The 21,002-nt window shown below is 51.4% G+C and overlaps 2 protein-coding genes across 3 annotated transcripts; one reads left to right on the plus strand and one right to left on the minus strand.

Annotated features, from left to right (window-relative positions):
- Nucleotides 1-4,240: 4,240 nt before the first annotated feature.
- On the minus strand, nt 4,241-13,328 carry POLR2F (RNA polymerase II, I and III subunit F). The gene is made up of 5 exons (XM_004437844.3): nt 13,207-13,328; nt 11,780-11,849; nt 9,290-9,420; nt 4,925-4,996; nt 4,241-4,417 (listed from the first exon to the last, which is right to left on the minus strand). The coding sequence occupies exons 1-5, from the start codon at nt 13,224-13,226 to the stop codon at nt 4,327-4,329; spliced, it is 384 nt and encodes a 127-aa protein (XP_004437901.1). The 5' UTR covers nt 13,227-13,328; the 3' UTR covers nt 4,241-4,326.
- A 95-nt stretch (nt 13,329-13,423) lies between these two features.
- Nucleotides 13,424-20,546, plus strand: C25H22orf23 (chromosome 25 C22orf23 homolog). Of its 2 annotated transcripts, XM_004437843.3 has the most exons (7): nt 13,424-13,728; nt 13,886-13,996; nt 14,827-14,889; nt 18,378-18,560; nt 19,255-19,386; nt 19,605-19,705; nt 19,916-20,546. In XM_004437843.3, the coding sequence occupies exons 2-7, from the start codon at nt 13,894-13,896 to the stop codon at nt 19,985-19,987; spliced, it is 654 nt and encodes a 217-aa protein (XP_004437900.1). In that variant the 5' UTR covers nt 13,424-13,728; nt 13,886-13,893; the 3' UTR covers nt 19,988-20,546. The 2 variants fall into 2 exon arrangements, with proteins under 2 accessions (XP_004437900.1, XP_087305057.1); XM_087448931.1 differs by lacking the exon at nt 18,378-18,560 and having other exon boundaries at nt 19,605-20,546.
- Nucleotides 20,547-21,002: the final 456 nt, after the last annotated feature.

Raw genomic sequence — 21,002 nt, forward strand, 5'->3', positions numbered from 1 at the left:
TCGGGGGGCGTGGGGTGGGGTGGGGGCTCAGAAGGAGGTCTCCTCATCCCCTCAGTGCCCCCTCTCCTGAACACAGGAAGGAATTGGCACAGGGGCCCCAGGACCAATTCTGTGCCAATAACCTCATTCTTTGTCTTATTGAGAAAGAGAGCCCCTGTCTTACTCCACTACAACCTCCCAGACCTAGAGGGGCATCCCAGGAAGCAAGGAGGCAGGGGCTCCGGGAAAGGATTCGGAGACAATTCACAGAGCCTTTCTCCCAGGATCCTGGCCAACTCCCTCTCCCCTCACCAGGCTCTGTGGCCCCTGCTCTGTCAGCCCCAGCCCCTTGGGCTTCCCAGAGAGTTATAGCTGCTCAGGCCCAAACCCTCGGCTCCAGGAGGACACACAGGGCCCAGCCCCCAGGTTGCTGACAGCAGGCTGAAGACACTAAACTCCTGACATGTACATTCTGCCCTGGCCTTTCGCCCTTTGCCTCCCAGTGGTATCTGAATAAAGTATGTAGCTCTATTCTGCCCCTATTTTCCTGTTCTGCATCCCCCTCAACCCACATGTAACTCATTACTGCCCCCCTTTATTTATCTCGGTAGCTCCCTCTCCCCTCTCCCTCCCCTAGCTACTTCAGCCCCTACTAACTCTGCATTAAGCATTCCACATAATAAAATTAAAGGTTCCAGTTACCACTTGGTGGGCCTGACCTGGCCTGTCTCTTGGTCTCTTATCCCTGTACCTGGGCTTCCTCAAACATTTTCTGGAAGTAGCTAGGGGGGGAATGCAAAGGATAGATAATCCAAAGGTCTCCTCTCTCCCCTAAGAAGGTGGAGGTGATGCAGTGGGTTAGGACAACTGGCATCGCAGTGCGGTCAGTCTGTGCTCATGAGTGAGGCCTCAGATGGCAGCTCCCTCCCCCACTGTGTGCCCACACCGCAGGTGGGCCACTCGCTGGCAAGCGGGAACTCAGTGAGAGCGCCTTTCAAGCAGCCCCTGTGCTCGCCCAGCAGAGAGGGGACCTTGCAAAGAGTTCAAGGGACTGGTCCACTCCAGGATCTAGCTGAGACCTCAGAGCAGCTGCCAGTGTCTAGGTGTAAAGCAAGGATGACAGACGAGCAATCTAATCCTTCATTGCTTCCTCCCCAAGAGCTCTTTCCTAGGCAGAACTCCAACCTGCATTCGGGGGCCACAGGCCACTCCACCTCAGGGACAGGGTCAATCTCCATGGATGGACGGCTCTGGTTGTTGGACATCCTTCCTTATACCCGGCTCAATAACAGTAATAGCTGCCATGTACCGAGTGCTCCCTGGCCAAGGGCTTCATGTCATCAGGCCTGTGAGGGAGTGGGTCAGACCGTCAGCCCCAATTTCCAGATGCGGAAGTGACGCTTTCAGAGGTTGATGCTAAGTGCTGGTGCCGGAATTCGAAGCCAGCTCTGATGCCAAAGCTCGTGCTCTTAACCATCATCTCTTCCACCTGCCCATCGTTTGCCAGCCCTACTTATGCTTTTAATCTGAAGTGATGCCTCCTTCACTGCTCCAGATCAGCCTTGCCAGCTCCCTTACCCGTTTCTTCTATCTGTGGGCTCCCACCCCTCACTTCCTAGTCAGGACCTGGGGTGGGGTGGGGTGGGGTGGGGAGCACCAAGAACCAGCTGCGTCCTCCAGGGTGGCCAAACTCCCATCTGGAAGCTGCATCACGTGGGCTCTTCAGGCAACCTCGCCAACACTGCTGGCTGCCATGAAGCTTAGTGGTAACTGCAAACCCCTGCTCTTGTAGACGATATCTCTGCCAAGTCAGATCACCCTAAACTGTATATAAGCTGTTTTCTGGTGTTTTGTTTATTTTGTTGTGTTGTAGATAAATGCAGGATTTTATACTGATCTTTAACAGATTTCATCTTGTTGGATTTGACCATTTCCTCACCTGTATTAAATCTTTTGGAATTCTGAATCCAACTTATTAGCTCTCCTTCTGAGCTTTATGTATCTGCAAACTTGAATATCCTCATTCAAGTCACTAATAAAAAAGGTTGAATGAAGAGACAGACCCTGTGTACACCACTAAATACCTCTCCATCATCAATTCTATTATCTACACTCTTAGGAAAAACTGTCCAATCAATTATGAATCTATCTAATTATATCACCACAAAGTGCAAACTTCTCCATCAGAGCCAGATGGAAAGCCTGCCATCAAGATTCACTCCATCTGTGGCATTCCTCTGACCTACCAGACCACTAGCCATTGAAAAAAGGAAATTTGGTTCATTTGGCCCCATTCTTAGAAAGCCTATGCTAGCTCCTGGATCTCCTGTTTATTATTTTAAAATATGCAATAACCTATTCTGGAATTTTGTTAGGGATCAATCAGTACTAATCTTATTTGCTCATGATTGCTACAACCCAGCCTTTCCCCTCTACTGAAAAGCAGGACATTAGTCCATTTCCAGTCTGTTCACTGCTCCTGCTCTCAGTGGGATTGTGGACACGGAGCCAGCAGGGCAGGGGGAAGGGGCTACATCAAGATGAAACCACCACCTCCAGGATCCTGCACCTCATGAGACCCACTGGGATGTCACAGGGGATACAGGAGAAGGGGAAATGCCCCCGAGAGGACAAATGACCCCGGAGAAGTCAGAAGACCTGGCTTGTGCTCATCCCTTAGACCTAAGGTTCCGGATGTGCTCGGGCCTCAGTAAGGTAGTGGCTCCACGTGTAAAGAGAGAAGGGGCCAGGTGTTTCTGGAGAGGATTGAAGAGACTACGCCCAGGTCTGGCCAGCTGAGTAGCAAAGGACTGACCCCTGAAAAGGGAGCAGAATGGGAAGAGGGAGGTGAAAGGAAAACACCCCTTTCTCCCTCTCGTACACCCAATCCCCTAAGGGTTAACCCCTACGCCTCTCCAGCCCCTTCTCTCCTCCCCCGCCCAAACCCCATCTCCCTTTAATCACATCTGATACTGAGCAGCCCAGCAGGAACAAAGAGACCATTTAGAGAAACGGGGCCGAGAAAGTGACCCCCGCACTCTGGGGCGGCCGCCTGGATGCCAGCACAAAGGCGGCATTTCAGAGCTGAAATTTCAGCACCCAACTTGATTAAAGGATTCCACAGGCTTGGAGGAGGGTGGAAGGGGGTACGAAGTCCACTGCTCCCTGAATTAACCCTTCTCCAGGCCAACAAACACCCCTCCCATTCCTATGGATGCTCATCACTCCCACCCTGTCCAGGGTGCACCCACCCCAGGGACCCTGCCTCTTGCAGAGGTCCAGCAAGCCCAGCTCCTCCTCTTCCTGGAAGGGGACCTGGCAGTGGAATGGAAGTCAAGGCTGGAACATTCAGGGAGCCAATATTCCCTCTATCTCTGTTGGTGTCTATATACACCCTCTCCCTGTCGCCCGAGGGAGGGAGGAACCGTGATTGGTCTTACTGCAGGTTGGGTAAGCGGGGTGGAGAAGACAACAGGACCTATTAGAACCTAGGGCAGAGGGAGGGGAGCTCCAGTCCTGATCTGATGTCACATCTTAGACTCAGGAGCCCTGCTTCCCTGCCCACCATCATCCCAGCACCCATGCCAGTCAAGGCCTCGGAGAATCACAAGCCCCACACAGAAGGGAAAGGAGATCTTCCAGAGGGTGGGAAGGAGAGGGTATGGGTGTGGCAGACCAGAGAGGTGGGCCACGGAGGACAGTGTGTGGGCAGTGGCCTGAGGAGTGGGGACTGAGCGGACCAGGGGTGGGCAGGTGCTCGGTCCTTGCTCCAGCTGCTAACTTATCCAGCAGGGCTCTGCTTGGGGAGGGCAGGAGATCACTGCATCCCCAAGCTTCCTGCTGGGGCACTGCTCCTGAAAGGGGATCTGAGCCCACGATAAGAGGCTCGAGGCAGGTCCTTAGGAAACAATGGGTGACTTGATGAGACCTGCTCTGTGATACTCCTGAGAAGGGAGAAGCCCCTGAAGCCAGTCCCCACTGGAAAGGAAATTGGGGGTTTCCGTGGCAACCAGTTCCCTGGGCACAAAGGCTCGTCTGTCTGCTGGGAAGGCAGCTGAGGTGTCTCCCTGCAGCAGCCTTTGCTCTGGTGAGCGGGGAGATGGAGGGAGGGATGCGGGGGATCCACAGGGGTAAGAGCCCCTGGTGCTTCTTAAAGAGCTGACGGTCATGGGGCCACCGAGATGGGTGCACACTCCAGGCAGCATGGCAGTGACAGGGAAGCAACAGGTGGGCATCTCGGATAGCTGGAGGCAGAGCGGGGTGAAAGGCTGACTAGTTTATTTACATGCATGAAGAATGTGAGAACAGAAACTGGGGATGAGGCGTAGTCAGGAAGAGGATCCCAGCTCAGTCGGTGATGATGAGCTCGTCTACCCCCCAGTCTTCATAGCTCCCGTCTGGCAGGTAGCGGCGAATGATGATGGGGATCTTTCGGGCCCTGTGGCAGGGGAGAAGTCACAAGTGCATGAGAGCTGGTAACCTCAGCTCTACAGCAGAAGGGACAGATTGTGTGCAGAACGCAAGGAAAGAGAAGTCTTAGGAGCATCCTCTTGGGACTGTGAGTGTACTCTGTAGGAAAGGAATTACAATAAGAAGCAAGTTCCTGCGCCCCTGAGTGGGTCTGGGTCTGGAAGGGCTCTGCCACCCCATGGCTGAAGGGAGGAGGGGGAACAGTGGAGGAATGCTGCTAAGGCCATCTGCAGCAGGAACAGGCAGGTTCTGACAGACAGGAGAGGTCCATGTCTCATCAGTGCTGCCCCCTTTGCCTGCCCTCCTCGCCCTCCCTCCTCCTTCCTGGTAGGCTGATTCCTGAACAAACTACGGATCTAAAGGAACAAGAACTACACTTCCCCAGCCAGGGAAGTGGGGGTCGGGATGTGCAGCAGAGAACCCAAGGGAGGCCTCCCAGGCTCTGGAGCAGTGAACCATGATCTGGGCGACTTACTTGAGCTCTTTCATGGCGATGAGCAAAGGATCTGTCTCCCCCTCCAGCTCCACCATCACGGGGGCACACATCCTGTAGGTATAGGGACAGGTATTGGGGGAACTACAAACACAAGGAGAATCAGCATCCGGGTCGTCATCTAGGAAGGTCACCTTCTAGGCAGGGAGGCAGACAGGCATGGTGGCTGGGGAGCAATGGCTCAGGGCACTGACAGCGAGGGTACACGAGTGGAAGCCAGTAAACTAGACTCAAATTTTGCCTCCCAAGACACTGAATTTCTCAGTATCCCCATTTGAAAATGAAGACAAAAAGCCCTGCCTCACCTACACGACGGTGAAGCTACAACACTACAGGCTAACGAGCAAAAGCACACCAAGTGCCTTACGCTGTTCTCAGCTCTTTACACAGATGATCTCATCTGAGGTGAGAACTATTGTTATTTCCATTTTACTGATGAGGAAACTGAGGCACAGAGAGGTCAGTAATTTGCCCAAGGTCACACAGCCAGTAAGTAGCAGAGCCAAGATTGGAACCCCGCACGTTCCCACCCACTGTACTATAACACCTCCCGTTAATAAGCTGAAGATTCATAAACTTAAAAAGCTATTGTGCTGGGCCGGCCCCGTGGCTTAGAGGTTAAGTGCGCGCACTCAGCTGCTGGCGGCCCGGGTTCGAATCCCAGGCGCGCACCAACGCACCGCTTCTCCGGCCATGCTGAGGCCGCGTCCCACATACAGCAACTAGAAGGATGTGCAGCTATGACATACAACTATCTACTGGGGCTTTGGGGGGAAAAAATAAATAAATAAAATCTTAAAAAAAAAAAAAAAAAGGTATTGTGAATGGGATAGGTGTAAGCTTTCATCACAAGGCCAAATGACATTCATCATGTCAGCTCCACTGCCAAGGACCTTCCCCAAGGCCTATCACCGACTCCTGAGCCGAGCAGCCATGGCAGAGTATTCGAGCACAAAAGAACAAAAGGAAGGGCAGGTGCAAAGGCTGGCCCTTCTGACCACTCTAACCCAACCTCTTGGCCCTGCCTCAGGGCCCAGCGCACCTCACTGTCCCTCAGGGGTCCTGCTCTTCCAGCCTCACACGGGGCCTGCAGCCAGGCGCTCACTTACTTACAATGCTTCCATGATGCCCCACGACCATCAGGCAGAACCCAGTCTGGCCCCTGCTCACCTTTCTAGCACCTTCTCACCCTACATGCCTATATTTACCCCACGTTCCCGCCATACCAAACTACTCTGGTTCCCTGGACATACCCCATTGTTTCCTTTGTGTCCTCTTACAAGCTCCTCCTCTCCCTACAGCCTGAGAGAGGCTCAAACGTCTCCACTCTGGAAATCATTTGCTGAGTCCTCAGTGCCCTGACTCATTTCACATACGCTTCCCCCTCTCACTGTACTGTAACTACAGGTCTGAAGTTTTCACACGGACCATGAGCACCTGGTGGCCCAGGACCACACGCCCTAGCACAACACCTGGCCCACAGAGAGGCTCTGAAAACAAACCAGGCACAGTGCCAGTTGTAGGCCCACCTCCTGCAGGAAGCCACCCTTCATGATTCCAGCTCAAGTTTACACTAATGGATCCCAAACCTGAGAATCATCAGAATTACTAGGAGAGCATGCTAAAAATACAGGTTCCCAGGTCCTGCCCCAGACCCTCTGAACAGACTTTCTAGCGAAGGAGCCTGAGAACCTGCATTTGCAAAGCTCCCCAGGTGATTCTGGTAATCAGCCAGTCTGAAATCCACCAGTTTACATCAAATAATTTACTAACTTTATTACTAAATATTTTTATTTCTGTTCCTCTCAAAAGCCTAAAAATTTCCCAAGGGCAGAGACCAAGAGTTTACCGTTCCCTATATCCTCTATCAGTAAGTAGTTAAATTTCTCCCAAATTTAAAGCTTTAAAGGATGTGGCAAAATGCTTTTCCTGATCTGCATATGCCTTATTTCTTTCAAGATGAATAATTCAAGAGCATTCACTCACCCAGCCCTACTATGTGCATGCGATGTGGGAACATGAGCATGCCCTCAGGTACTCTGTCTCACATCACGGCTACGAGCCTTAGGAAGTGGCCGCCAGGTGGTGCTAATGAACCAGAGTGAGACTTCATCCAAAAACTATCCAAGAAATGTTTGTTCAGCACCTACTAAGTGCAGGGGCGCATGCCTACTGCTAGAGATAAGATACAGCCCCAGCTGAGCAAGGGCTTACAGCAGGCGGGGAACCGCCAGACAGCGTCCTAGCCCTTAATCAAAGGAGCACTATAGACCCGAATAAGCCGGACCGAGCCTTGCTCCCAAAGAAAAGCGGGACACTGGGACTTGGTGGTGGTCTGAATGTCTGCCTCCAAACTTTTAAGTGCTCCACACTGCCCACCAAATGCAGGCTAATCTTCTGAACTTGTCCCTCAAGGCACTAGTGACACCTTTTCCAGTCTTGTGCCCCAAGCCACTTGCCATTCCCCCACCACAAGCCACACTTGCTTGCCTCCACCTGGACCTTTCCTTGTGCTGTTTCTGGCAACTGGGATACCCTTTCTCTGTCCCCGCGTGACGTCTAATCCCTTCGTGAGGCTCTCCCAGTCACCCCTGCTATTACCCGCTTCTGTCCTTTTTTGTCCCTCTTGTGAAGCACCAGTCCCATCTGCCTCAGGTTCTGGGTATTTGTGAACAGGTGCAATTCTCCCAGCAGACTGTAAACACCTGGAGGCCTGGGGAATCGTGTCTTTTACCATCTTCACATCCCCAACAGGTGCAAGCGCAGTATCTTATTCAAACTTGCAAGACTAACTTGCATACAGTCTATTTGCTTGAAAAATAACTTACGAGTTATTCTTTCTGCTGGGTCACTTTCAGCAGAAACGAGCGAGCGCTGCCCCACAGAATGCTCTGCAAAAATGGAACTGTCCTCTACCTGCACCATCCATTACAGTAACCCCTAGCCACCTGTGCCTACTGAGCATCTGAAATGTGCCGAACACACAATTTTCATTTAATTTTACTTCATTTAAATTTAACTGCCCACATGTATCTAGCAGCTACCATAATTGATGGTGCGGGCCTAGAGGACCCCGACCCCTGTGATACTAAAATTATCAGAGTGAGTGCAGCTCTAATTTCACCCAGACCAGCAAGGAGTACAGGCAGGCTGGTCAGAGGTCTACTGCTACAGAGTGGATGAGGAACAATGTTGCCTGCCTACAAAATCCTTTATGAGGTGGAGCCGGTGGTCATCTCTACCCCACAGGACTGCAAGAGATCAAGTCCAATGCTGACTGGAAACGAGTGAGGGAAGGCACGGACTGAGCATCACTGCCCCTCCAGCATGCATGACCCCACAAATCTGGCCCCAGCTTTTCTTTCTAGTCGATTTTACACTATTCCCTACTTGGAGCACCCCCTCCTCCAGATACCCACCCTTTCCCACCCCAGCTTGTAAGAAGTTTGGGGTGGGAGCTCACTTCCCCAGCCTCATGTTTCCCTGGAGAGGACGTTCCATTAGAGTGACAGTATCACGCCTGCCCTCTCTCTGTCCCCCTACTCCCTCCTCCCCAGGAAGGAGGAATAACTTATCTGACAGGGGAGACTAAGTGGAAAAGCAGGTATCCATGGCCCAGCATCTTCAAGAGTCCCTGCTTTCTCAAAGCCACCAGCCTGCAGAGAGGGCACTTTCCAGTCTGTTCTCCACGATGCCCACACATTAGGAGGCAGGCTTGTCCCTGCAGACACAGCCCCTGGACCCTGCACTGCCTGAAAATGCAACTATCAGACATTTTGATCTCCAGTTGTCTACTGGTTAGCTCCTGAATCTTGTTATTCTTCAACTGGTTCCAAACTCGGGAGAGAAAGCAAAGGTTGCAAATTTCGAATCCCCAAAACCCCCCCCACTGCTCTGTGCTGTCCCATCTCTAGTGGAGCCTCTACCTGGAGGGCCTCCCACTCCTCTGGGCTGGCCACAGTCTACCTCGAGTCAAGAATCACCTTAAGCCCAGTGGCTGCTGCAGCAGTGCCCCCAACTAACTGGCCCACAACGGTCAGGGAGCTCTGAAGCCACACTCTGTTTTTCTTTGCTTCATTAACCTGACAGGCAATCATCAAGTTCTGTATTTTTATTGTTATTCTTCCATGTACTGTTATTTGACTTCTCAGAGGTTCATGTCCTATTTCTCCTATTGGACCACAAACTCCCTGAGGGCAGGGGTCTAGCGCAGTGCCTGGCACACAGGGACCGCACCACCCTTTTTAGAACATGAGGGCAGGGAGGGGCCAGGCTGGGCTGGATCAGCAGCTCGAAGGCTTGCTGTGGCCTGACCGATGGAAAGATGGGGAAGGGGCATGCACTCACGCGATCTGGAGGGCTCGGGTGCCCAGCACGCGGGCTCGCTCATACTTGGTCATGTATGGGGTGGTGATTCGCTTCTGGTTGGCCTGCGGTCGCTCTCCAGAGGGGAGGATCTCAACGTTCTCCTGGCCCTCCTGGACACCAAGACAGAAAAGAGGGAAAAATCTCAGGGTGCATTTTTTGGGGTGAGGGGGAGGATAATGACGACAATGATTATCACCACCAGAAGTAGAGGGCCTGGAGATGGGGCAGTCCCAAGAAGTCCTTGAGCACAGGCAAAAAATCACCCTAAGCACGAAGTGAGAAACAAGCACTCCATCTTTCAGATAGGGTAACTGAGTCAATGGGTCAAGTGGCTAAAAAGTCAGAGTGAAGGCAGAAATATACAAGCACACATGCACATATATTCATATATTTAACAATTACTTATTAAACATCTGCCATGAGCCTGACATCATGATAGGTGCTGAGACAGAAAGCTAAGAGTTTCTGCTCTCAAAGAACTCACGTCTAGGGAGGAGACAAGAGTAAACAAAAGAGCAGGTACTAGGAAGGTGTGCAATACTGCAACACAGTTACTAAGAAGGGGGCCCATCTAACTCATACCGGGGGATAGGAAGACAGTCTAGAGATGAGACTTGAGCTTGTCTAGAAGGATGAGAGAGAATGTACTAGGTTTGGACAACTAACTGTGGAGTATAATTACAGCACAAGATGTATATAGGATCATAGGCAGGAGAATAAATTCTATAATAAAGAATTAAATCAACAAATATTTATTGAGTGCTTACTATATGTCAGATAATGTTCTAAGTGCTCGAGACAGAGCAGTAAGAAAGATAAAAATTCTTCCCCCTAGAGAGCTTACATCATGATGAGAAGATATAAACAATAAACAAAATTAATAAGTAAAATATGTAGTATAAAAACAGAGAAAAAAGACAGGGAGTGGCAGGGTGGTGGTGTGGGAGGAGGGGGAGAATGCGGCAATTTTAAATAGGATGGTCACGGAAGGCCTCGCTGAGGTGACACTTGGACAAAGACCTGAAGGAGGTGAGGGGCAGGTCCTGTGCATATCTAAGGGAAAAGTGTGCCTGGAAGAGGGAACAGCATGATCAAAGGTCCTGAGCAGGGGTCTGCCTGACATGACAGGGACAGCTAGAAGGGGTAAGGTCACAGAGGAAACAGGCAGCCAGATCATGGAGGATCTTGTACGTCTTTTTGGCATTTACTCTGAATGAGACGGGGAGCCATTGGATGAGGGTTCTAAGCAAAGGAGAGACACAGTTTCACTTAAGATTTAAAAGGATCATCCTCAATACTCTGTTGAGAATATCCTGTAGGGGGCAAGGGTGGAGGCAGAGAGACCATTTAGGGAGACCAATAGTAATCGATCAGGTAGGCAGGTAAGAAAGATGACTCTGGCAGCAGGAAGGCAAACGCAGCAGACTGAAGGCAGGAAAACCAGTAACACAATTTCTGCAGTCACGTGGGTGTAGAGCAATGAAGATCTAAACCGGACTGCGGCACTAGGAATGGAGAAACGGAACAGGGCTGAACCACATGTAGGAGGCAGAATCAACAGGACAGGCATGGAAGGGACCAGAGGGATGGAGGAGGTTTCTGACTCAGTGAATAGGGACCTGAGAGTGCCATGCAGACAGAGGAAATCCAAAAAGACAGCTTCAGCTTCCTAGACTAAAAAAATTGAGGGATCACTCTCTCTCCAGGAGACACAAAGCACCTCTTCCTCCATCAGTCACACAGGACAGAAAGCCCTATTTTATTCATGAAGCTGGTAACCCATCCACCTAAATGATCAAGCCAGAAGGCTTGGAATCATCTTTGCCATCTCCCACTTTCTCAGCCCCACACCCAATCCACCAAAATCTCTCTTTCATGTTTTCTCATCACTGACACTACCAGCATCCAAGTCCAAGCTACAGGTCTCTCACCTGGAGATCTATGCAAGTCCCCTAACTGGTCTCTCTCTTTTACTCTTGCTCCTCCCCAATTCACTCCTCACTCTGAGGCCAGAATGCTCTTTCTAAAGTGTAAACTGGATCATGCCACTCCCCGACTCAAAACTGGTCAGTGGCTTCCCGCTACCCTTAGGCTACAATAGCCTGCCTGATCTGGGCCCTAACCTGTCCAGCTTTATCCCAGGTCACTCTCCTCCTTGCTCCTTATGTAGCCCCACCCTGCAGAGCACCCGGCACCTAATAAACATTCAACAAGTGTTCACTGACTTGCTCACCCCTCAGTGAACTAATTGCCCCAGAAGCCATGGGCTGTGGTCCAAGTGGACAAAAGCCTTCAGGACCACCTGTAGGGCTTCTCCACTACCCAGGACTGGAACTCTGCTCTAACTGGGGGGGCTTGTGGCAGGGGCCCTGACCATGAACAGGAGGGAGATGCATTCAGGCAATTATCACCGCTGGGCTATCTGGCAGCTTGGGCTGCAGACGCAGGAGCCCACAGCTAAATACTGACCTCCTCGGCCTTCTCCAAGTCATCTAGCCCTTCATCCTCCTCCACATCATCAAAGTCGTCACCATCAAAACTGTACGAGAAGAAGAGGCCAGTTAGTTGAAGCATCACTTACTAGAATCCAAGAGGACAGGGATCTGTGTCTCACCCCATATGTTAGAGGCACTCAATAAACACCTACTTAATGAGTGAATCAAACTTCTGTTCCATTTACTCCTTCAACTTTTCCTCATCAGCCCCTAAATTTTGCTAGGAGTCACTCATCATCACTGTTTCTCTCTCTACTGGATCATTCCCATCAGCATGTAAACATGTAGTTATCTCCCCATCTTAATAAACAAAACTCATTTCTCTATTCCCTCTCCACGGAGCCCTATTTCCACGCTCTCCTTGAGAGCAAAATTCATGAAAGAGTCATCCACCTCCACTGTTTCCAATTCTTTTCTTCCCATTCTGTCATAATCTCACTCCAAGAAGACTTGCACCTCCCCGGCTCCGTCAAAACCACTCCTTTCAAGCTCGTTAATGATTTCCACGTGGCTACATCCAATGGACTATTCTTGTTCTCATTTGGCGTGACCTGTCAGTTGGCACACTAGGTCACTCACTCTCGCTCAGTACACTCTCCTCATGTGACTGCAAGGACACCTCACTCTCTTGGTGTTCCCCCACCTCCCTGGCTGCTCCTTCTCAGCCTCCTTTGCTGGTTTCTCCTCTTTTCCCCCCCAGCACTCCATGTTGGAATGCTCTGACGCTCAGTCATCTCCTCTTCTCTACTGACTCTCCCCTGATGAGCTCACCTGTTTCTTCCTTCTGACTAATATACTTAGGCTGATGATTGCCCTATTTTTATCTCCTCCAACCCCCCATGTCAGGAAATCTTTTTGGCTCTAGCTTCAAAATAAACCCAGAATTCAAAACCACTTCTCACGACCCCTAGTACGCCACCTTCTCCCACGTGGATACTTCACACCTCCCAGACCTCTACCACCTCCAGGCCTGGCCTGACCCTCCTCTGGATTACCTCTATACTACATCTACTACGTAATCTCACGCGACCCCGTATTATCTGTTTACGGGCCTGTCCCCTCTTCTAGAAAAGAAGCACCTGGAGAGCAGGGACTACGCCTAATTCACCTCAATACTCCCATTACAAGACACAGAGGCGGGGTCAGTGGAAGTCTGCTGAAAGACACCCTTCTCACTGATCCTTTCTGGTCGTCGAGCCTGGGGCTTTCTGTGTCCAGCCTCTGGCCCGGTCTATGCTCCCGGTTCTCCACCCTTCCCTTCTCCAGCTCCGCGGGCCCTCAGCACCCCTAGCCCCTCAGACACTGCCCCTCGACCTGGCTCCTCGGCCTCCTCTGACCCAGGCCCCCGCCTCACCCGCCCCTTCCGAGACACCGCAAAGGCCACTTCGCTCCCGCACTCACTTGTCCTCGTTGTCTGACATGACGCCCGCGCCGAGGCGACGCGGGTCCGCACCTCAGACCCACGCGGCGACCTGTCCACAACGCGCCTTCTCCTCCAGCGGCGCCACGCGTTACTCTGCGCCTGCGCCGTGACCCAGAGGCAATCACTTCCGGGAGGCAAGCAGGAGCGATATATGTGCGCATGCGCCCAGAGACGCGTGCTCGTTACCATGGTAGCCAGAGCGTTTAGCTGCCGGCTCTGGTGCCAAAGATCTCCAAGTATTTTTGCGGGGCCCCGGTGAGGGTGCCGCGGTGGTTACGGTCTCTGGAGCCCGCGCCGCTCTCTGTGGGGACAGGGGCACCCCGCCGGGGTCTTACTTTAGGGTGAGGTTTCAGTTTTGGCGTATCACCCAATGGGCTCTGTCGTAACCACCGCTATCCTAATGCCCCCTTCCTCCTAAGAGGACTTCCCTGCCACAGGCGCCGGGTTCGGCTAAGGTCTCGGTTCCCGTGTGTGTGCATCTGCTTGTGTATCTGTTCGGGGTAAGAGAATCGGGCACTGTCACAGTATTGACGGGCGGCGTCAGGAGTCTCTTGCGGCCCGAACCCCGCTCCCAGACTTGGGATGGTGTTGGGGGATGCGGGAGCAAAGATTGGACCTGGGAGACATGGATGTGTCATTGCGTTTTCCCTCCTCAAGGTCCTCCCATGGCTTCCCAGGTGAGGGTGGAGGCAGTGACCAAAGGAACAGGCTTCTGGCGCTGCCCCAAGCCGGCCACTTACTCCCGGAGGACCTGTGAGCTGCTCAGAGGTCAGTGCGCTGAAGGACACAAGAAGAGCAGTGGTAACAGTTACCCTGTGTAACTCACTTCTCCCCTACATGACCTATGTATGGCTTAGCGATTGCTATTTTCGTTTTACAGATAAGAAGCCTGGGGTTCAGAAAGGTTCAGAGATCCTACAACTTGCAAGTGGCCAAAAGTCAAAGAACTAAGAATTTTAGAGTTAACTCCTATGCATCCCTTAGATCACACTTTCAGGTACCCCAGGGAAGCCTTATTTCCTCCCTATCCACCACCACCACAGTGGAACCCACTGTTATGTGCCCTCATACTACCAAATACCTTTTCCTTCATTGGGCTTAGTGCAGCCTGTGATCAGATATTTAGTGTGTCCATTAGATTAATATCCTTCTAACCCTCTAGCTCGTGAAATCCATCAGGGCAGGGATTGTGCCTGTTTTGGCTCCCAATTGTAGCTCCAGCCGCTGGCATGTGCTTAATGAATAATTGTTCATTCATTCATTCACTCAAGAAAAAATTTTTAAAAGGCCATTGTGTGCTTTAGGCATTGTTCTAGGTGCTGAGGATACAGCAGTAAAAAATTTTTTTAAAAAAACAGCAAAAATTCTTGCTCTCCTGGAGCTAATATTCTACTAGGAAGGTAATACATGATACGTAAAATATATATAACTTAGGTGGTGATAAGTGCTACAGAAAAAAAATGAAGCAGGAAAGGGAGAGTGGGAGTAACGAGGTGCAGAATGGGGGTAGGAGGTGATACAGTTTTAACTTTAAATAGAGGGAGACGAGGGCATCTGCCTACAGCCCAGGAGGCCTCATAGAATGCTTTATTTTGCAGTGATGATGAAGGAATCCAGACTGACTAACTTCCAACAGCGCCACATCATGGACACCATGAAAAGTAAGAGGCAGTCCACAGAGGCTTCCTGGGCAGAGGGGTTCTGGGCCACATTTTTAATACTCCTCTACATAAGGGGCAGGGGACCTCTTTAAAAAGAGGTCATTTAAAAAGACCAAAAAAATAAAATTGAATAGTATTTCTGACCCTTGCTCCTGGGGAATTGACCTTGTGGGACCTTTGCCTCTTCCCCAGACATGGGTCCTGACACAGCAAGCCTCCTGCAGTCCAGCTCTAGCCGACCTTCCCAAGAGATCACAGCCCAATAGAGACTTCCTGCCCAGCCACATAGTCTCAACACTGTCAAGTCTGCAATCTGTCCCTCCCTCCTACACACACACCATGTGAGTCCTCCAGGGGAGAGGACTGTGTGTGTCTTATTCATCATTTTATTCATTCATAGCTTAGCTAGCACAAACAAGGTAATTGGCAGAATTCCAACTTAGGAAAAATATGCAAAACATTTCCACAGCTCACCTCTGACCACATGTTGTATTATTTATTTTTAAGGAAAACAAAAAGTGGAATTCCATGGGCACAATAGCAAGCTGCCCTCTACGATCTTGAAAACAACCTTGCTTTCTGAGATTTAACTGAATCAACATTTAGTGGATCAGAACAGAGATCTGTAAAGTTGTCTCTTTTTTTTATAATTTTTTTTTTTTTTTTGAGGAAGATCAGCCCTGAGCTAACCTCTGTTGCCAATCCTCCTCTTTTTGCCGAGGAAGACTGGCCCTGGGCTAACATCCCTGACCATCTTCCTCCACTTTATATGGGTGGCCGCCACAGCATGGCTTGACAAGCGGTGCGTAGGTGCGCGGCCGGGATCGAACCCTGCGCAGTCAAAGCGGAGCGCGCGCACTTAACCGCTAAGCCACTGGGCTGGCCCTGTAAAGTTGTCTTTAAGAGAGAGAATGTCAGAAGGTCCAAGCCTGCTGAGTTTTACTTGAATCTACTGAAAGCTATTGCCTTCTCTCAGGAAGGAATGTGCTTATCAGGAGAGCATCTGATCAACCAAAGAAGCATAGGGAAGGGAGAGTCAGAGAGGCAAATATTGGCAGTGCCTTCCCAGCACTGGCTGGGGGAGGGAGGCTCCGTCAGGCCAGTTCAGAAGTCAGATCTCCTTTCTCCTTGTGGACAAGGACAACTCAGGCTGCCAGAGCCACAACACAGCCGAATCACACAACTCAATCTCCACACTCAGTAATGTACTAATAATCTGGTGTCCCCTGTAGCATGACTACAAAGAGAATGTGCTAGAAAGTCCACTAAAAGTAAATAGCATGAGACCGAGGACTGTGTCGGCCTTGTTCACCACGGTAGCCCCAGCTCGTAGGTGCTCGACATTTATTGAAGGACTAATTACATTAGTGGTTAGGCCAACACAAGTTACGGGTTCACCTGGCAGTTTTAGTCTCCTTAGTTTTCTTTTTTAAAAATTGCCTCCAGGGGCCGGCCCGGTGGCACAAGTGGTTGGGTGTGCGCACTCCGCTGCGGCGGCCCGGGGTTCGCCGGTTCAGATCCCGGGCGTGCACCGACGCACCACTTGGCAAGCCATGCTGTGGCAGCGTCCCATATAAAGTAGAGGAAGATGGGCATGGATGTTAGCCCAGGGCCAGTCTTCCTCAGCAAAAAAAGAGGAGGATTGACAGATGTTAGCTCAGGGCCGATCTTCCTCACAAAAAAAAAAAAATTGCCTCCAAGCACTATGTTGAGTCTGCTTTCTTCTCCTAGAATCCCCTCTCTTCCTCTCTCCTCTTAACCAAATCCTACTTGTTGTTTTGAGGGCTGGTTCAAATTCTGTTGCAAGCCACAAATTCCTCTCCTTCACCTAAGCTTCCAGAATTCCTCGGGCCATAATTATTTGCCAAGAATGGGCCAAAGGAAGAGGTAGCATTTGGCACTGGACAGCCAGAAATAGGGAGTGGACGGAGCAGGAGGGACATTCTAGGAGGCATGGCATCTCCTCACAACAGAGAGAGAAAGCTGTGGTGTGGCTCCAGGTAGAGGGGTGAGAAGGGGATGGGAGTGGGAAATAATGGCAGCTCCATCCTCTCAGTTCCTCAGGACAGACACCCCAGAGTCTTCCTTGACTCCGTTCTCTTTCTCCCAGACCCACATCCGACCCATCAGCAGTCCTGTGTGCTTGACCTTCAGACCATATCCCGCCTCTGACGCCTCTGCCCCTGCCCTCAACACTGTATTTTCAGCAGCAGCCAAAGGGGTCATGCCACTCCTCCGCTCAAACCCTGTGGTGGCTTCCCACCTTACAAAGTAAGAGCCAGTCTTTCTGGAGGCCTACAAGGCCCTGTACTCCTCTTGCCCCCCGTAACCTCTGACCCCTACTTCCACTCTGCTCCATCTTCCTGGCCCCCTAGCCTTCTGGCTGTTCCTCAGACACTCCAGGCACATTCCCACCTCAGGGCCTTTGCTCTAGCCTTTCCCTCTGCCTGGAAAGCTCTTCCCCAAAATATCTGCACAGCTGGCTCTTAGCACTTTTGGGTCTTTTCTTAAACGTTACCCTCTTCATGAGGTCCTCCCTGGCTACCCTATTTAAAACTGTAAATCCTGCTCTGACACACTGCTCCATCCCTGTACTGTCACCATCTAACATACGATATGTTTTACTTATTTTCCACACCCCAAATGTAAGCGCCACGAGGGCAGGACTTTATCTTACTCACCACTTTACCCCCAGTGTCCTGGGCCTGGCACATATTTGCTAGGTGGATGACAGAAGGCAGCTGGAAAGGTCAACAAGGTAGACAGCGGTGGATCAAAACAGGGGGTGGGGCCTGCTCTGAGCTGGGCTTTAGGGCAACTGAGAGGAGGGGCCAGTTAGCCAGGTAGGAGGGGACACACTTGGCTGGCCTGGGGGAGGAGCCCCAGATCTGGGTCAAGGCAAGGGGGAGGGACAGGAGGAGGGATTGGTGTCTATCACCATCAAACCACCCCTCCCTGCCCGTGGACCAGGCAGGTTTCAAGAATCCATCTACAGAAACAAAAGCACCAGTAGGAAGGCTTGATGTACGAGAATGTTTATTGCAGCGTTGTTTAAAGTAGTAACAAAAATGGAAACAGCCTGAATCTCCGAAACTAGGAGACTAGTCGAATAAATAATGCATCCATTCTAAGAACTAGTATGCAGCTATAAAAAATAAGTTATATATAAATAGAGTGATCTGGAAAGATGTCCATGATAAATTGTTAAGTGAAGAGTCTATTATAGAATATAAGACAGTATGATCCAGTGTTTGAAAAATGAATCTCATATATGCACATCTATCTTTGAAGATGTTTGTAGACGCATCAAAAAGTATGGAAAGAGACCACCAAATTGTTATCATTAATCATTGTAGAGGCGGGGATTGGAGGGGAGAAAGGAAGACTTTTCTGTGCTGTTTGACTTGTTATAACAGGCAGGGATCACTTTTATAAATCAAAAAAAAAAAACGCCAGGTGGACCCCTGCCCCGACCCTTCCTTCCCCAGGAGGAGACGTTCTGCCCCTACAGTGCAGCCCAACATCCAGCCAGAGGGGCTTGCCCTCCAAGCAGCCGGCCCCAGCCACCTACCTGCCTCCCATCCTGGCAGCCCGTTCCCAGCTCCGGCCTGCCAGCATGTGCCAAGCCAACGGGGCCTACAGCCGCGAGCAGTTCAAGCCTCAAGCCACCCGTGAGTGAGAGGCCCTGATGAGAGCCCCTCCTCTACCTCCCTCCAGGAGGGGGGCGACAGGGGTGGGGGACAGGCAGCCCACAGGGCAGGTGTCTAATCAAATTGTTTACAGCAATGCTCTTGAGCTTTGGCACACGTTAGCTTGGGGATGTTCAGGGTACAGGGGAAACCATTAGGTGGTCCTTTTGAAAAATTTTCCCAGAACTCTCTAACAATTAACTGGATTCTGTCAATCTCTGAGGAATCTTTGGCTGTCAGGTCTCACGGCCGCTACTCGCTCAGGCTCACACGGGGCCTCGAACCCAGAGCTCCTCTGCACTCCAGCCTACTTCACGGAGCCATTCGTCCCCGTTTCCTACTTGGCACCTGACGTAAATCTTGGCCCCTCCTACAGCTGCATGCTGCCTCTACGCACGGGCTGCCACGGCGGCGATCACTGAGTTTCCTTAGCCTTGCTCAGCACCAAAGAAGTATGTGGATTTTGACCAAGCTCTCTTCTTGGCTTTCAACCCCTCCCCCTCTGGCCTATCTGGACGTGACAAGCTCAGGAGCACCCAGGGTAGAAGGTGCTGGGTTTGCAGAAGCCCCGTCCATGTTACCAGGCACCCTGGAGCAAGCGTGCCCAACTAGGGACACAGACCACGAATGGGGAGTGCCCTGCACACCTTAACTAGGCTATTTATGGGCCTTACAGGAGATCTGGAGAAGGAGAAGCGAAGACTCCAAAATATCTTTGCCACCGGGAAGGACCCAGAGGAACGGAAAAGAAAGCGCCCTCCTGTGCAACAGGAGGACCCAGCCCCTGAGCTGGACCGGTTTGAAGAACGTAAGTCACTGATGGGCCAGCGATGCTGGGGAGGGAGTACACGTGGAGGGGACCCAGAATCAGGGAGGGAGGGTAATCCCCAGGGGCCAAAGAGTGAAAAACACTGACCACAGAACTGCTTCCTCTCCCCAAGAGAGGCAACCCGCCGCCCCATCACCCCTCCCTGGAGCCTGTGGCCCCCACTGCCCTGTACACTGACGGCCCTTCTCCCTGTCCAGTGGTGAAAGAAATCCAGGAGAGGAAAGAATTCCTGGCTGACATGGAGGCGCTGGGGCAGGGCAGACAGTACCGAGGGATCATCCTTGCTGAAATCTCCCAGGTAGGAGAAGCAACAGAGGTTGAGCCAGAGGGGAGCTGGCTGTGGATGAGAGGGAGGGGAGGCGTCCACCAGGAGTGTGGAGCACGAGACGTGAGTAGAAAGAGGGGCAGCTGTGGCCGAGGGTCCAGGAGTCTAGCTCCAGCCTCGCATCCGTGTGACTCCTAGAGTTCCCACCTTCAGACCCAGCTCTCCCCGATGCCCTGTTTGCAGAAACTTCGGGAAATGGAAGACATTGACCACAAGAGGAGTGAGGAACTTAGGAAGGCTCTGGCCTCTGCTTAATCTGTCTCCAGAGACGGGGGTGGGGTAGCCCACCCTCAACCACTGGAGCCCACCCCCTTGCCAAGCAGGGTCATCCCCAGGTCAGCCCACCCACCCTGGCCTTTAACCACGTCAAATGGTCGCACTGCCCTGGCCGAGGGTACCCTGGGCATACACAGTACCCTAGAAAACAGACCACATCTCAGAGAATGAGCTGATTCTTCTCGACACTGCCCAGGGATCCTGGGTCAGCTGAGCCTCTGAGACCCACAACCACAGATACACACACACATATACACACGACTTTGAGTCTTTCTTGGGGAAGGAGCCCCATACACAGTGAAAGCAAGGCCCCCGTCTCAGCACCTTGGGCGTGTGTCTAAGGCATCCAGCGGGCCCTCTGCCCACCACCTGCACCCACTGTGTCCTGCGATGCCGTTTTCTGGACTCAGGAACGAATATGACTCCTTTCTTCCTACCTGTCTTAGGACCTGCTTCTTTGACTTCTTACAGCCTTGGGCAAATGTTTAACTGCTTTGATTAATTGGCCAATAAAACACGTTTAACGTGGGTCATTACACACTGTTGTTTTCAGAGGAATAAGGCTTATTTGTTCAAGGAGTTAGAATTTTTCAAGCACAGGTGGTTTCTAGCTGTTTGCATATTTCAAGTGGAAATGGGAACCAACACTTCTTGAGCACCCCATGGCCGGGCACTGTGGTAGGTGCTGAATGTCACTCTGAGTTAATTCTCCGTAAACCTCTCTGATGGTTGGTTACTCCTGTGTGAAAACTGAAGCTTACCAAAATACTGTAACCAAAGTCAGTTAACTAGCAAGTAGCCTACTCAGGATTAAAAGTGAGCTTTATGTCTTCCCACTAACCCTGCAGCCCAGAGAAAGAAACACACAGGAGGGGGAGGGATCCAGACAGAAAGAGCCCTGGCGTTGGAGTTCCAATCCCGGCCCGTGCTCTGTGCGCTTGGGCAAGACCAGCCTCACCTCCGACTGCTCGTCTGTGAGGCCCTGCCTCAAAGG

The sequence above is a fragment of the Ceratotherium simum genome, chromosome 25 (assembly GCF_057802395.1).
Source record: "Ceratotherium simum simum isolate JZ-2026a chromosome 25, ASM5780239v1, whole genome shotgun sequence".
NCBI classification, from domain to species: domain Eukaryota; kingdom Metazoa; phylum Chordata; class Mammalia; order Perissodactyla; family Rhinocerotidae; genus Ceratotherium; species Ceratotherium simum.

Excerpts from the sequence above, each read along its gene's own strand:
- POLR2F (XM_004437844.3), bottom strand. The coding sequence starts at position 13,226 with ATGTCAGACAACGAGGACAA. Across the intron at positions 9,421-11,779 it reads ACTTGGAGAAGGCCGAGGAG|GAGGGCCAGGAGAACGTTGA; the intron begins GTCAGTATTTAG and ends CTTGGTGTCCAG. Across the intron at positions 4,418-4,924 it reads ATCGCCATGAAAGAGCTCAA|GGCCCGAAAGATCCCCATCA; the intron begins GTAAGTCGCCCA and ends CCCCTGCCACAG.
- C25H22orf23 (XM_004437843.3), top strand. The coding sequence starts at position 13,894 with ATGGCTTCCCAGGTGAGGGTGGAGGCAGTGACCAAAGGAACAGGCTTC. Across the intron at positions 19,387-19,604 it reads GCTGGACCGGTTTGAAGAAC|TGGTGAAAGAAATCCAGGAG; the intron begins GTAAGTCACTGA and ends CTCCCTGTCCAG. Across the intron at positions 19,706-19,915 it reads TCCTTGCTGAAATCTCCCAG|AAACTTCGGGAAATGGAAGA; the intron begins GTAGGAGAAGCA and ends CCCTGTTTGCAG.